We start from the raw sequence: 17,025 nt of genomic DNA, 5'->3' as shown, positions 1-17,025 counted from the left end.
CACACACGCACACACACACACACAGTGAACAGCGTGTACTTTTCTTTCTTGAAGAGTACTAAATTAAGCTACATACATACTTTAAATACCACATTCGTTTTCTTGTGCAGAACTTCTTTGCCTCTCTGGTTTGATTGCTGTTAGTAGCACTAAAGCAAAATCAGTTTTTTACAGGCTGACATACGGGGGGAAGAAGAAATAAAAAAAGAAAAAGAAATAAAAACAAGATGGATGAGACAACAGGAGAGAGGGAAAAGAAAAAACAAGTTCCTCTTCCCAAAATACCAAAAGTGTGCAACAGGAGCAGGGGGCTGGCCAGTTTTCTAGTGGTAACTCAGTTATTCTGCTAGTATTATTCTAGCTGTGATGAGCCATGATGTGTGTGTGTGCTCTCCCCACAGTCGCTGTAGTCACTCGTACACACCACTTATTCACGGCTTGTGAATTCACATACATTTGATATACAGATGGTGTCTCATTACTAAATGCTACTGTTACTCAGGAGAAGAGAACAGAGATCCAGTAATGACCATACTGAGCTGTGGTCAGCGTGGGCGGCAGACGCTGGGGCGAAATTAGGAAAAAGTGAGTTTTTGCTCTCTCTTCTGCAAAAACACGTGGATTCTTCCCTGACGCACAGTCAGTGTTGGCTCTGTCAAAGCAGGAAAAACAACAGTTTCTGAAATGTGATTGTTGTGATTTGTCCTCCTGAGTCACCACAGCAATGGAGCTTAAACCCACTGGAAATCCACAAAAAGACATTTGCTATGTCTTATTATATTTAGTTGCTGATTATTGATCTGACTTTCTTATAAAGTTCCAATATTTTCTGCATTTGACTTCATGTTCATTTATTAAATTGTTCATTCGGGTCAACACAACAAGTAGGAAACACAACACTGACATTATATCAGCTTGCAGGTTGCGGGTCCTTCCTCCAGTTTCCTCCCACACTTCCCATATTTTCTGGTGTTGTTCTGAGTGGATCATCTGAAAGGGACTCAGTTACCTGCTGCATTCACACAGCTTCAGATAGGGAGCTGGTAACTTCTGGTTAATGTTGGTGCCAACTAACTCGGACATTTGCATTCTCACATACAGCTTCACTGGGAGCTGAAAGGACTGGAGTGATCAAGATTGGGCGGGAGACACACGTGTGTGTGTGTGTGTGTGTGTGTGTGTGTTTGTGTACGTGTGAATATACTGTGGATATACTGTGGACCGTCGTCTCCATAATTTCATTCATTCAGTCAGTCATTCATTGAACTGGTAAACAGTGAAGACCTGGTTTTAGGTTCAACCAAAATATTGCAAATGCTACGTCAATTAGTAATTAGTCAGACACATTTAAGATTCTCTGATTGGTTAATAGAACAAACTTCTCCCAACAACTCGTAGAAGCATGAATCTTTGCACTGCTAGTGCTGGCATCACCTCTCCAACCTATGATGAGTCGTGGAGCAGATTTCTTAATTAATCCAAGAAATGACTTGTAGCTTTAAGTTAATATCTACACATCTACAGTTTTTCAGTACTAACCTCCCTCTTTAGTCACTATTCCTTGCACTTCATCTCCACAGGGAAACACTAGGAGGGAATTTCACACTAATAAGTGATAAAACAGTGAATGAAAGTGTCTGGACTCTCTTTGAAGTGACAGAAACACAACTGTGTGTGTATGTGTGTGTGTTGTAATCCTGTAAGGTTGAAGATGTTGTCATGTAGCAGATAATCAACAGGCCAGGACCGATCACAGCGACCACGGAGACGTATCACTAAGATTTATACAAAGGGAACAGTGGAGTTTTTCTTATCCTTCGGTGGCACTAACCTGTTCACACATCATTTCTAACAATATCTATCACCTGATCTCTTTCAGGAGAGGCTTTGCAGTGTAACTGGGTCAGGTAAATGAACTCCAGTGAAAGCCAGGGGACATAAATAATAACAGAGCTTGCTATTTTAGGATATCGGCCCCTGGGATATTGAAACAAGTTGCGTTACCACATCAGAATGACTCTCAAGTTTCTAAAGTTTACAGAAACCTCTGGTAACTGACACGAGAGGAAGTCGGATGAACGTGTTGTGGAAAGTTTTCTAGCAAAAGTCTTTTTAAGATGCAGGGTGCTCCGTGTTGTGTAAGCTGTGTTCTGATACGGCTGATCTTTACTGTCAGTGGAGTTCCTCCTTTAAAAAACGACTCAACAACAAACGGCACGTGTCAGAGGAGGCTTGGCTTTAGTTTCCCTAAACAGAAAGACGTGGTGTTTTTTAGTATTCTGAAATATGATTAAACGGTTATGTAAGCACATAAACAACAATCGTATCTTTATCTGTGTGACAAAATACAGTACAAACCCACATGTTTCTAAAGATGATTAAAAGAAACACTGACTCAACTTCCATTGATTTCCCGGAGATTTCATCTAACTTGAACGACTACATGACTAAACCCGCCCCTGGTGATAACCACTGTGTTAGGATAAAGTGTGTAAACAGTGGCCTCACATTGTTTGTGTGCGTCCAAGTGTAGCTGGTTTCATGGTTGTGTGGACACAACTTTTTTTTTTTTACTTCAGGACCATTTTCCATCATCATATCGATCATAGTGACATGATGTCTGTTAGGATTCAGGGTTGGGCTCAGACATTTATCTGTGCTGGTTCGGGTCAAAGGGTGGAGACTGAATCATGTCAATGAGCAACAAGTGTCCTCACAGCTAAAGAATTCCACGTGTGTGTGTGTGTGTGTGTGTGTGTGTGTGTGTGTGTGTGTGTGTGTGTGTGTGTGTGTGTGTGTGTGTGTGTGTGTGTGTGTGTGCGCGCTCGTGCCTGTCTGGCCAACAGAGTGAGGACCAGTTTGAATTTTAGTGCGCTTTCACTTAGGAAAGAGGAAGTCGAGGAACAAAATAACGTTTCCATTTCCTCATGTTGCCGGTTTTTCCCAGGTACACGCAATAAATAAGAGTCGACTGACCACGATGGCAAGTATAAGCAAAGCGGACCGGCCGGGTGAGAATCACACAGAGCAGAGAGACACGGGATGGACATGAAGCAGGTGAGTGAGAGACGCGCGTCTCTCTGGCTCCTCCATCACATCTCTCCGTGTGTGTGCGTCTGTGCGCTCCAGCGCTCCATCTCACCCCGTGTCCCCTCATCCCATCCACAGATCCTCATCTTCGGGCTCGTCCTCGTCCCCGTGTGGACCTACAGCAGCCGCTGCTACGACGAGGACAAGGTGAGCGAAGCGGCCGACAAGAGGCTGCGGACGCACCGGCAGCACGGGAGCCCCTCACCTGCGGCGGTGTCCGACTCACCTGCCGAGTGTCCCGTGAAGCTGTACGAGCGCCTGTCGTCTAAATCCCTGGAGGAGCGCTCCCTGTCCCCGTGGAGATACGTGTAAGTGGCAATTTAAACAAAGCAGAACACACAGAAAAGGTTTTATTTCAACACACTTGACTTTAACTCGGGGTTCAGATGCTGTCATGCGTAACTTGTCTTCTCGTTGCGCGCATGCTCTGTTGAAAGGGACTTTATTTGTAGTTGGAAACTTCACGTTTCCCGTGAAGTTATTCTGCATGTGATGAATTAAAGCACTGTGCCATCACTGAGCTCCAGTGGGATGTCCGTACACAGTCAGCCTCCTGCTGCACCGAGCTTGCATCACCGCCATGACTGGCTGTGATTTGGTTTACCTGGCACGGGGCTCCGAACGCGCCGGTGATGACGCACTCGCCACTGCGCCACACCTGGTTGTGCAGAGAAGGGAAAGTCCCCCTCTCTTCATCCGCTGTCTGCTGCTGGTTCATCTCCGCTGGGATTGACGTTGTGGCGGACGGTTGCGTCACCTGCAGCTCCTACACTGAAGCGCGCCACCTGCACTCTGTTTATGAACGAGCTGTGGTGACATCCTGTGCTTTCTGAAGGGATGATGATGTTTTCAAGTGCAAATGACACAGTTCAGAAAAGAATAGAAAAGAAAAAATACATACTTTAGTTTTCATGTTTTATCTGCAGCTGATGGAAAAGAAGTGGTGGATTTCCAGAGAAGCATCATGTCACTATGTTGCATCCTGGTGTAAATAAGCTTCTCACCAACTCTCCTTGTCTCTTTTCAGACATGTATCCAACAAGGATTACTTTCCTTCCACCTACGTCCAGGCGGACTGCCTGTGTTCTGGATGCATCCTGGTCCAGGACAGGAACCAGGGCTCACCAGTAGTTGTGGAGAGCCACGACTACAACTCGGTCCCCATAGAGCAGACCAGGATGTTTCTCAAAAGAGAGCTCTGCAGTAGTGTGGGCGAAGACGGCAGAAAGCAGTACCGCCTGGTACCAGTGTATGTCAAAGTGGTGGTGGGCTGCACCTGTGCCAGAGTCAACACCGCCCCGTAAAGGGGGGGCCTCATCCAGACCTGCTGTCACAGTTGTACACTAATGAATGTGTTTGTTTTAAAATGCACCAAGTTCTTTGGAGAGTTAGGAGTGTGGAGTCCTACAGGGTCAGTCAGTGGACGGTCGGCACGCTCTATGATGGTCCAAGTAAAACATGGACTCATGACACAACTGACACCCGACGATGATGTCTCAAGTCTCTTCACTGTCATAATGATGACATCATCTATATGTGTTTCGTAGGTCTCTGTAGACCCCGTCTGTTCTTTACTTGTATCTCTGCATAGTGCAGCTAATGTAAGATGGGTATTTGAATATTTTGATGACGTTGTCATCGAGAAAAATAGCTATTGTATAGTTTTGTACAATAATTTAACTGCTAATAATATGATCTTCTATTTATTTGATTTATTTTTTGGAACAGTTTGGAAGATGTATTTATTTATGTTGAATATCCTGGAGGTATTGTCCCAGTGGGACTCTATCAGGCTTTAAGTCAGTTATTGACTTCAGATAAGTTTCTTCGAGGCAAAAATAAAGAAACTGTTGGATGGCAAAGCAAAGTGTTTTCGTGTTTCTTTATTCGCAGCTGATATTGGAGCAGTCAGAGCTCAGGAGTCACGTATTCCTTCCAGTAAATAGTCATGTGAGGGTGGAAAAGTGTTTGCCCCATGTACTTCAAACTAAACATGAAACAAAGGCGTCCAGAGCAAACACAAAGTACTTAGTCAATGATTTTATTTCTTGACACCAGTAGGTTATTCAAAGCTAAGCTGACACGTGTGAAGACGTATTTGTATCTTCTATTGCAGTGTAAGCAGCAGGAGTCCTCCACCTGTGCAACAGTGTATTAAAAGGTTTATCTGGACACAGTATAAGGCTTCACCCATCCACAGCAGTCACTTTAAGTGGACGGCTTCCAGGGTTACATTACTCTGGGTATTTCCACAATAAAAAGTATGGGAGCTCTTCTATTGTAAGGGCATCAGGAGGCGCTCTGTTCATGACTAGAATACACAGGGGAATGATCACAGCAGGTAAGACCTGTCTTAGTGTTCACAAAGACAGACTGGAAAACTAGGTGGCTACTTGTGAGTATTAGGTATTATTTTGTTTTTTATTTTGAATTCATCGCTATGACTTTGATTCTGTTGGCCATTATAACCTAAAGTGTGGCTTTATGTGATGAAGGTCACCATGAGACATGTGGCTCGAAAAATCACCACAGGCGTTCATGTGGTGACCGTGAAGATCACAGAATACCATTTACATATCATGAACATGGTTGATAAGTTCAGCTGAGTTCATTGCGTTTAGTCGCCAGGGACCATGAACAAAGAGGTGTACTTTCCGACTTCTGACCACAGAAAGAGAAACTGCTACTTAATTTCCTTGTAACGGATTTTTTCACTGTGTTTTTTCTCTACGTCCTTCTTATATGATATCACCTTTTTTTGCATAGCTACTGTTTCATTCAAAACAAGTGTGAGTTTCAGTCAAGTTCTGTTGCAGCACATTTGAATTGAGCACACTGGTTTCCTTGACAAAGCCTGAATACACGTACGCAGTGCTTCATGTTGTGTTCAGTGTCTTCACCAAAGGAAAACAGAAGAGGAGAAACTGAAGCAACACTGTTCACATTAAACCTTTTTTTCTGGCTGAGCTTCATGTGTTTTAATTTAGTGAAATTGAGTGAAATTATACATTAGAACGCCACCACCTGCTGACTACTACACAACACTGCCAGCCACCTAATATTCCCAGCATCCAAATCTGACACAGAATGCTGCTACAGACACGGAGTGAAAGGATCTGATGCTGATGGTCACAGCGAGTTAGGGTTTGGGTTTTATGTTGAATTGTACTGTCTAAAACTTTAAGCTGCCATGTTGACCTAGTCTCCCTTGTTAACCTCAATGGGATCTATCTGATTAACTTTTATTAAAAAAATGTAATAAAACTGTGGAACTGTGACAAACCTGCACAGTGAAGATTCACTCATAGGGAGTCTTCCTTTTTAGTTTGAAAGCTGTGACCTCATCCTTTAAAGGAGTCATACTATGCTGATGAATTTACTTCAACGAAGTAAAAATATTATATTCTAAAATATTAGAAAATATATTTTAGGCTATTGATAAAAAGGGGTTCTTTTTCTTTTAATGATAGATTAATGATAGATATCAATGTGTGCATATACATAACAATCAGAACTAAAAAAGTAATGTGGGGTTCCACAAGGGTCGATATTGGGACCAAAGCTATTTATATGGTTTATAAATTAGATTTGTAAATGATATAGTGCATTGCTCAGATTCAATGTTGGTGCAACTCTAACTAGGAGGGAATGGTTTGATAATAACATGATCAGGGTAGACAATGGATGTGCTTATGAAAATACATTTCTGGGAATATAACCAATTGTATCCTGGAGGTGACAGTGGACCAGTTAGATTGACAGTTGCAACCTGACTCCTCCTGGCCATGTGTCCCTGAAGTGTCCCTGAACAAGACACTGAAACCCCCCCCCCCCCCCCCCCCCCCCCCCCCCCCCCCTCCCAGTATGTCCACAAAATCCTCAGCAAAATCTGATGGATGTGCTCTGCTATGGCGACCCCACAGGCCACGGGTTAAGCCAAAAGAAAAAAGCAAATACCGAAATGATAGATTGAGTTCTGTTCGAAGCCCAAATTCAATATGTTAAAGCACAAATATCTAAAGTAATTTCAAGATATTAGAACCTGGAAACACATGGGTAGGCATAGAAAACCTATACCTTTGCAATCCACTATGTAAATCAATGAACAGTATCTTTACTTTGAAGGATTACTGTGTTTATCATAATTACTAATGTATGTTAGATTAAATTAAACTAAACTACAACTACTATCACTTGTGTTTAATATCACCTCAGATATTGCATACACATTATACATATTATTATAGTGATTGCTTTTCATATGCTCTCATCTATTCATCTATGGTTCTTCCCATTGATACATCCATCTAGTAAGAGTTTCACAGCCTGGTTCTTCTGGAGGTTTTTATTAGAAGAGTTTTTCCTCTCTGTCACTGTCTAGTGCTGCTCAATTGGGATTGTTGGGTTTTCTATTTAATTCTCAATATGTAAAGTGAAATCATTTAGAGCTATGTAAATAAATCTGAACTGTTTAGATAAGAATGCATTGAGCCAATAGCTTAATGGATGTCAAGTGTTATGCTCTCACTTATTTTGCTCCACAGTGTTTCAAGTTTACACACTTTATATTGCATAGTTATGATTTGATATGATGTTGGACTGCTATTATTTTAAACACAACTGTAGTTACCAAGCTGTTCCAAATCTTATCTATGACTGTGCCAATGACCACATCACTCTCTCTTAAATCATTGGTCATAAGCATTACGAAATGCCGGAAAGATCTTGCAAAGAAGATAGTGTTATCTTGGAAATCACCCTACACAGCTTTTCTGTTTGTGCTTTTTCCATTCGTTTCATTTTCTTTCTTCACTCCATTTGTTGTTCCTTTGTTAACATTTAAACATTTAATGAAATTCTGATGATCTGTATCAGTTCACCCTACAGTCCTCTACATGGTCCTGGTTCTGCATAAACTGGTCATGAAAAGTGGTGCGATATGTGTTGGTGTGGATCCTTTCTGTCTAAGTTGAGAGCAACTGTAACAAAGCAAAACAATTTCCCTCTGGCACTCAAGGTTTTTTGAATCTGAATCTGATCTGATTACACGACACACCTCCAAACAAGAATTAGAATTATAGGACTTTATCAAAACATTTTTACACACAAACACTTATTTATTTTGGATGTAGGAGCTTCTGTAAATTAATACAACTCTTTATTTCATTTGATTTATGTGGCAAACTTCTTCTGTCGGACAGGTGCAGGCAGCTGAGACATGATGTCTTGCAGGGGGCGCTCCACTATGACCAGTGAGTGGTCCTCGAGTAGACTCACACACATGAGGTGCTGCGGAACAGAAAGACAGCATTAGCATCAGTAGGACTGAGGCGGAAATGAATTTAAAAGTCCAAGGGTTCACTTTAACTCTGGTCATGTTTACTGGCTTGATAATGGCTCTGGGCAGCCCAGCATTTAAAGCAGAGCTCCATTGCGTGTTTGTGTGTGAGATGACAGTACCTGGAAATTCTTGCAGATTTTAAAGGCGTGGCTGTGTCTGATTCTCTCCGACTCTGGGACACTCCTCAGCGTCATCTGATTGTAGAGCAGAGTCTTTGCTTCAGGGAGGGGCTGCATGTGAAAACAGACACACAAACATAGCTATAGTGTTACTCAATCCCATAGCAAAAACTCAAACGCACGCACGCGCACACAGAGCACTGATAAAGCAAATAAAGTTGTGACTAGTTCTGAAGGCTGTGTGTCACAACTTGACAAAGACAAAAATGCTCACACACCAGACTCTGGTCAATGATGCAGAACATGAACGTGTCGTGGAGAACGATGTGAGCTGGGTTTCTGGGATTGAAGGTGACGTGTGTGACAGGTGTGTCCCTCTCCAACCACAGAGAGTGCAGCCCTTGTTTCTGCAGCTTCCGACTCCACTCGGTGTACTCCTTCCGTGCCAGAGAGTATTCAAAGATCTACACACAAACAGACACAGAGTCATGACGTATGCAGAGTGTCATCATCTCAGCATCATCTTTGACAAATGTTTGTTTTTGTCCTTTACTGTGTCAATGTTTACCTGCTGATCGGCGTGCACCACGATGAGGCTACTGGTCACTGGGTGGATGGCTATGGCAGTGGGACAGGAACTGTACACTGGAACTGTACAGTGAAGCTGCAAACAGGCATACACACAAACATCAGTTTACTGTTGTCTGTAAATCAACAGACAGAGCAGAAAACGTGAACTCACCTTCAGCTTGTCGAGGCTGTACACATGAATCTCACAGTCTGTGTTTGCCGTAGCGAGCCATCTGCCGTCGTCGCTGGCAGCCAGCAGGTGGACAGGCTGCCTGGAGCCTGCACATCAGACACACGGACACTTTATAAACAGTGTAAAGCTGCAGGCTGACAGGTCAGGTGCCACTGTATTTGTATGTTAACAAATATTGTGAGTTTCACCTAGGGTTAGGGTGAGGTCTGATGAGACCCACCTGAACTTGTTAAAAGAGCGCATAAATTGTTTTTTCTAATTCTTCTAAATAATATCTTTTATTATTTTTATATCCCTCACACCTCTGCAGGCTGCTGCCTCTTTTATTGTTTTGTGCTTCAGATTTTCAGAAGCCTTTAAACCACTGTTCAAGGAAGGATTATATCTACTGACAGCAAAGGACTCTTAGTAGTTACTATTTCCAAGGAAAACATGTTGAACTATGACCACAGTAAACACAGACACATTAACTGGAGAAGTCTTTTGCCATCAGTGGGTGGTTTAAAAGCTTCTGAAGTTGTTTGATGTTGGGAGCACATGTAAATCTGTTGTGTTTCCCCACAACCTGAGGACCTGCGTCATCATCAGCTTTACTGAGCTGCCTGAGTAATCAGCTGACACACCTGGTAATTACTGTTGTTTCCTGCTGAAGTTTAGAAATATTGAAACAGCCGGAACTGACAGGTTGGACCTCTATAACCTCACAGTGGAGTCATACACACTACAAAGGAAGAAAAATAATCTGGTCTGCTGGTAGCAGGGAATTACACTGCTGAGTCTCCATTGAGGTGCACAAGACGAGAGCAAACGTGTTCCATCAGCAGCACTTACAGTGTCTATTAAAAGTATTCACGCCCTTTGATGTTTCACCCTTTTATTGGCAAATCAATCGTGGTCAATATAAAGTGGCAACTTTAAAATAAACCTATAAAGTAATGTCAAATAAAAATATGTAAGGTGAAATCAGTGTTTGCATTATTATTCACCCCCTTCAGGTCAGTATTTAGGAGATGCACCTTTGGCTGCAATAACAGCATGGAGTCTGTGTTGATAGGTCTCAATTAGGCTTGAACATCTGGACACTGGGATTTTATGCCCATTCTTCTTTACAAAACTGCTCCAGCTCTGTCAGGTTGCATGGGGATCAGGTGTGAACAGCCCTTTTCAAATCCATCCACAAATTCTCTATTGGATTGAGGTCTGGCTTTGACTTGGCCACTTCAGAACATTCACCCTGTTGTCGGAAAATCATTTCTGTGAAGCTTTCGCTGTATGCTTCGGGTCATTATCTTTTATCTATTGCTGGAAAACAAATCTTCTCCCAAGCTTTAGTTGTCTTGCAGACTGAGTAAGATTGTCCTCCAGGATTGTCCTATACTTTGCCACGTTCATCTTACCCTCTAACTTAACAAGCCTTCCAGGGCTGGCTGACAAGAAGCCTCCCCACAGCATGATGCTGCCACCACTGTGTTTCACATGGGGATGGTGTGTGGTGAGGTGTAGTGTTTGACCATGGCCTCCATGCCTATTGGTGAAGTAGTAATTCAACATGAGTTTTCTTCAACAGTGTCTTTCTCCTTGCCACTCTCCCATAAAGCTTTGAGTGGTGAAGAACCCGGGCAACAGTTTTTATATGTACAGTCTGTCCTATTTCAGGTGCTGGAGCTTGTAACTCCCTCAGAGTAGTCATTATTGTGTTAGTGGCCTCTCTCACTGGTTTCCTTCTTATGCTTTCCACAACCTGTTCTCTGAGTGTTCTTTTGTCTTCATGGTGTAATGGTAGCCAGGAATACTGAAGAACCAATCACTGGACCTTCCAGACACAAGTGTCTTTATACTGCAATCACTTAAGACACATTCACTGCACTCAGGTGATCCCCATTTCACTAATTGTTGGACTACTAGCCCGGGTGGCTGGACTGCTGTAGGATTAGGTCATTTTAAAGGGGGAGGATATTTCGGCAAACACTTATTTACCCTTACAAATTTTTATTTCATTGACATTACTTTGTGAAAACCACTTTGAATGGGGTTGAGATATTTTTCAGATTATTCTTGTCTAAGACAAGAATAATTTATAATTATAATTTAAAATTAAATAGTTTTATTGACCATGTTTGATTTATAATGTCAAACATCCAAGGGGGAGTGAATACTTGCAAATATATACTTGCACTGTATAATCTGATTAATGTCATCATCACATTCATTTTTTAAAGCTAAATATAAGTGTGGTGAATGATGGTGGAGGTACTCTGCTTAAATGGGTTTAATACCTAAATGTCAAATTCCATGTGAGAAACCTCTAAAAATAAAGAATTTTGCCTTCTTTACTATCACTGAAACCAGACTATACCTTAGCAAGAGATGCTGCAACAACAGAGAAGGCGTCTAGCCTTCTAGCGGGGGACAGGGTGTGCCAAGCGTGTTGCCATTATTTAAAACTGCTGGAAATGTGTGCAGGAATTTACCACATTATAAAAGTTAGATCTTAGGGAATCATTAAAGTTATGCACAATACCCGCAGTACCGCACTGAAATTCAGGCAAGTGTCATGAAATTAATAATCAGTCAACTGCTATCACTCTTGCCAACATGGCAATGTTTTCATTTCACTGACAGTCCAGAGAAATGAGCAGAGGACCCAGCACCTACCTGACTTTGGTTTGAGAGTGTGAAGGTATTTGCACTCTGACTGGTTGAGGGCAACTACGATGACTGAAGAATGACTAGAGGACGCAAAGAGCTTGGAGGAGTCTGAGGAGAAGCAGAGTTGGCGGGCTGAGGAGAGGTCCTTGGGTAGTTTGGACACCTGGGGAGAGGAAGAGGAAGTGAGACAGAGCTTCATCGGGAGCCTCACTACCATCAAATTTAAGATTTAACAGTTTGTTTTTTAAACACTGTCAGTGTTGAGGAGGTCACCTTGGTGATGCTGATGTTGTTGTTGTTGTGCTGCAACCTATAGAGACGAACACCGGAGAGTGTAGAGTACGCCATCCAGCCACCACATGGAGACAGAGCACTGCAGCAGATGTGATCCTCTCCCTGCATGAGTCACCACACCCACACAATCAGCTATTTGTTTCTCCTAACTCAGAGTAAATCAACTGTAACCCTTAGCTTGTAAGCTTTGACACGACTAAAAATAAAAACCTGAAAACACTTTTACCCTGAGACTATTTATTTTCTTCCTCTGAGCCATGTCAGGTTCTAGTCACAAAACAAGGAAACATCAATACACACCTTCCTCTTTAGCTCGATTAGTTTCTCTGGCTTCCTCTTTACAGGTAGACTGTCGCCAGGCTTTCCTGTTAACGCACAGCAGAAACTGACAGTTATGGCAACGGAACCACAGGTAAATCAGATGGATGCATTTCTCACAGTCAAGCACACATGCTTGAGAGACAAGTGGACAGGAGAAGCTCATTTCCAGATATCCAGTTATTTAGACTGAACGCTCACAGAAAATGAGGAGACTTCAGGAAGTTGAACACAGGACTCCTCTGCAGGTTTGTGTTCTATTTAACAGATGTTTGATTAATTTCTTGTACACTCTCTATATGTTCCACACATCCTCTACAGTGGTCTACTATAATGAACTACAAATTTGTCTCTGTGCCTCTGAGCAGTCCCTTTAGAGGACAGGAGGGATATGACTGTGTGTGTGTGCGTGTGTGTGTGTGTGTTCCTCACCGTATCCATCGCTCTCTCCCAGTCTCCACAGCTCTAAATGTTCGGGGAACTGAAACAGCAATAGTCCTGCTTTCTTCGCACAGCACACCAAATTTTTCTGCGCAGACGTCAGACACATGTAAGCATGTAGCTATGGAAACAGTCATCTTCTTAAAATGTGCACTTCATAGGCTTTGTTCTTACATGTGGGAAAGCTATTTTGCGCAGAGCTGACTCCTGGGTGTTCTTTTCCACCTTGTCCAGGAGGGGTCGCACTACCAGCTGAGTGTCCATACCTGGTAGGATTACAAACTTCACATCATCATCCACTCACATTCAAGAGGACTGTACAGTTTACTGTGCTGCACGTTCCCACTGGGCTTGTTAAAATTTGAATCATTTCTAAAATTAATCCATGTTAAACGTCTTTGCTGAAATGCTAAAGTGATCTTATTATAATAAATAAGAAAGATATCAGTTTGCATACAGTGCAATTGATAGTTTAAACTATTAAGGTATCAAAAGTGTCACATTGATATAAAGAGCAAAACTCTGATATCCCACATAAACAAGAGATAAGAATGGTGCTAACTTGTGTCCATGATTGAAGACTTATTAGATCCATTCTATATTCAGCTGCAGTGTTGTAAACACTGTTTTTGCATTAATGTTATACTGGGTATAATGATTTCTTTCATCAATGCAGTTTTAGAATGTCAATCCTGACAAACCACTGTGAGGCTGTGTTAAATGTTAATGCAAGCATAGCAATATATTCACACTACTACTAAGTCAACACACATAATAGTGGATTCCTAGTTTTTTGAAAAACCATCAACACTTCATAGAAGTGCATCACAGGCGTGTTTCCCTGAAACAAATGACGTACATACAGCTGTGTGCATGTGCTGCAGTTGAAGGACAAGAAATTCTACTGTTAACTAGCTTATTGACACTGATCCATAAATCGTTCTCTGGAAGTAGTGCAGTAATATTTTGGTCTGACATGAATATAATCAAACGTTTTAGCAATATTAGGCAAACTACTCCTACAATTTAAATGATTCACCATTTCCATGCATTTTACTTATGGAGGATGTCTTCAACCATGTTGTATTGGAGCCACAAATATATTCTGAGCCAGGTAGCCTGAAATAGTGATGTTACATGACAAGCACAAGCTACAGCTACAGAGCTGCAGTATCCAGAGTAGGATTCCCCCCCTTAAATGCCTCACATAGTATTTATATATTTGTGGGGGGACTACCTGTGAGCTTAGCTAAAGGTCTTATCTACCCCTGTTCTTATCCGACTCTCCTCCTAGTGGAGACTTTTTCTTGTGGTGGCCCTCTTTTCCTCATTACCATGCTTTGTTATTGCCTTCTCACCTAATGAAGGACAAGTTCTGAAATATTACTCACTGAATGTCAATTTTGTTTCACTGCCATTTGTGCTGCATCCATGCTCACATCACATACAATCTTTCCTGGGAAGACTTCTCTAAACTACATATGCTGCTGCTATTTTTTCTTTCCTTCTCCTTTAGTAATAGTATCATCATCATTATTATGGCAGAATCTGCCTAATGTTTTCTTTTCACTGCTGCTGTATGGGTTGTATGGCTGCTGTGCCACAATCTGAGTGCCAACTTTAGGTTTTGTATATTTACTAAGATCAGCTGGTGGAAGATGCAGCACCGTAAACTCATTTTTTAAAAATAGAGCAGCTCATTTCACTATTGTTATATTCGAGCCACTGAGCCTGAAACTTGTCTTTAGACTGTTGCTTCATTTTTGTAATGTTACCAAACCTGTCTTGAGCATCCTCAGGAGTAACGTCATTATAAGAGCTAGATTTGCAGACATCATTAAAATTATGCGCAATACCCACAATTTCACACTGAAATTCAGGGCCTGGTGCCCATACATGGATGCAGTGGATGAAAGCCTTTTTTTGCCCTCCAGTTGGGGAATCCAATAAGGCACTAACATCATGTGAAGACTATACTTAAATACAGTAATATGTCTTCATTTAATAATATTCACCATTCACAAAAACTTTGATCCACATACATTAATCAGACACAGACAGCACATTTAACACCAACCTCCAGAAACCACAGCAGTGTCTGTGTGAGCAAGCGCCCTCACATCATGCAAGTGGTTTTTGAAGGTCCTTGTCCGGACCCACTCCTTATCCTTATGGCCCACGGTGGAGGAGATGAACTGGAACTGGATGATAGTTCCCTCAGACGTCCCAGCTACCAGACTACTCTCATCCTGTTAAATATTTGCAAACGTTAGGTTCATTCCGTGGGGTTGTGTAGCTAAATCTGCTTACATGTGTAAGTCGTTCCAATTACTTTCTTACCTGCGAAACAGAAAGAGCTAGAACGTCCCACTTGGTGATCAGGTGAGCCCGGACCAGAGTTCCTGTCAATCCGTCCCAGATCTGGACCTTTCCTGCAGAATCACCACTAATAATCGTGTGGTCAGACAGGAACGCAACGCTCCAAACCACAACCTCTCTGCTCTTTGATGCTCCAACACCTCTCTCCACCAGCAGTCTGTGTGTGGTGTGGCCTGAAATCAGCGAATACAAACAAAAACTTATAGCTCAAGTGATGAGATTTTTCATGGTATACATGGCGCTTTAGACACACACACACACTCTGCAAATCACAGGCCCTGTGCTAATTTGAGAAATCACTTCAAGAGAAAGTTGTATGTTGTGTATGGATGTTTACCTGTCTCAGCATCAAAGATTCGGATCATGTCCATCATTCCAGCAACTATCAGGGCACTAGAGGGGTGCCAAGACAGCGATATAATACGACCTAGAGGATCACATAGAATATGTTTACAGAATGATATAAGTAACCGTTTGTGCAGGTAAATGCTGCATTCGTGAACTTCTAGCTTGTTCTCTTACCTTTCTGCCTGTCAAGATTTTTTTTAAACTGAATCCTCTCCTCCAGCACTTCGAATATTTTCACTGTCCCGTCCTCACAACCAACCTGACACAGACAATATCCATTAAATTAGCAATTTACACTAAAGGCTAGATGAGGCTCCCATTTCAGTCCTAACCTAGGAAACATTAGTCAATAAATTTGAGATAAGGCGTTGACTGACCGCTAGCAGTGTTCCTTGGCTGTTGCTACTAATGGTCCAGATTGGTCCTCCATAGGCTGCCACAGAGTATCTCGGCATCAGGTTCTCCAGGTCATATTCTGTGATCTCGCCATTCAAACCAGCACTGAACAGACGCTGACCCACCCAGCACAGAGCCTCGGCAGCCCTGCCATCCTGTCCTGGAATGACCTGTGCACCAGAATCAAAACAAGGCTGGAGGTTAATCCCTGTATATCTGGTTAACCAACTGCTTTCTAACCACATACCCAGTTCTAACAGGAGGTTATGCAAAACTCCATATAGAAAATAAGACATTTTCTAGCTTGCATAGGTGCATTAAAATGAGAAAGTGACTTAAAAGTACCGCATCTGGCAATAAAACAACAATAATCAAAATCATAGACAGATGATAAAATAAATACCGTGTGCGAAGGAAATCTGGACTGAAGAAATGTTGTTACCTTTTCTTGGAAGTAGTTGTCAGCGAAGTTGAAGACCTCCACGGCTCCATCAGCCCGGGCCACAGCCAGCCTCTCGGAGCGGCTGTTAAACGCCATGGCTCTGATAGCACTGGGCATGTAGTCGAAGAAGCGAACACGGTGCACCTTGAACTCACCCATTTTTAACTATTAGGAAAAACACAAACACACCACTTGTAAACATGCTGCCTGTTAGCTAAACAACAACCTCGCGGCATTTGTGCTCAACAGTTCAATTACGTTTAACGATATTAACAAACACAATAAAACGTATATACCGGCTGTTTTCTTCTGGATAGTTAGCGTGTCTTTGCCTTTAACTCCACACCATGCGACGCTCACTGGAAAACATCGGCAGCCACGTTGAGGACCTTTGAACCGGTACTGAACAAGATGGAAGAAGCGGAAGTGCGTCATCACGCCCGCT

General features: G+C 42.3%; 2 protein-coding genes across 2 annotated transcripts; one reads left to right on the top strand and one right to left on the bottom strand.

The window, feature by feature from the left end:
- Window positions 1–2,903: 2,903 nt before the first annotated feature.
- On the top strand, window positions 2,904–4,943 carry il17c (interleukin 17c). Its single transcript, XM_026365980.1, has 3 exons — window positions 2,904–3,057; window positions 3,169–3,398; window positions 4,118–4,943. Exons 1-3 carry the CDS (start codon window positions 3,043–3,045, stop codon window positions 4,392–4,394), a joined length of 522 nt encoding a protein of 173 aa, XP_026221765.1. The 5' UTR covers window positions 2,904–3,042; the 3' UTR covers window positions 4,395–4,943.
- A 3,232-nt stretch (window positions 4,944–8,175) lies between these two features.
- On the bottom strand, window positions 8,176–17,022 carry utp4 (UTP4 small subunit processome component). Its single transcript, XM_026365751.1, has 17 exons — window positions 16,877–17,022; window positions 16,581–16,745; window positions 16,120–16,308; window positions 15,917–16,001; window positions 15,732–15,821; window positions 15,356–15,567; window positions 15,093–15,264; window positions 13,190–13,281; window positions 13,007–13,103; window positions 12,557–12,621; window positions 12,236–12,358; window positions 11,969–12,125; window positions 9,293–9,399; window positions 9,119–9,214; window positions 8,829–9,014; window positions 8,551–8,661; window positions 8,176–8,379 (listed from the first exon to the last, which is right to left on the bottom strand). The coding sequence occupies exons 2-17, from the start codon at window positions 16,737–16,739 to the stop codon at window positions 8,263–8,265; spliced, it is 2,058 nt and encodes a 685-aa protein (XP_026221536.1). The 5' UTR covers window positions 16,740–16,745; window positions 16,877–17,022; the 3' UTR covers window positions 8,176–8,262.
- Window positions 17,023–17,025: the final 3 nt, after the last annotated feature.

Source organism: Anabas testudineus, chromosome 6, assembly GCF_900324465.2.
Source record: "Anabas testudineus chromosome 6, fAnaTes1.2, whole genome shotgun sequence".
NCBI classification, from domain to species: domain Eukaryota; kingdom Metazoa; phylum Chordata; class Actinopteri; order Anabantiformes; family Anabantidae; genus Anabas; species Anabas testudineus.
Note: the sequence above shows the minus strand (reverse complement) of the source record. Positions and strands in the feature narration are given on the sequence as shown.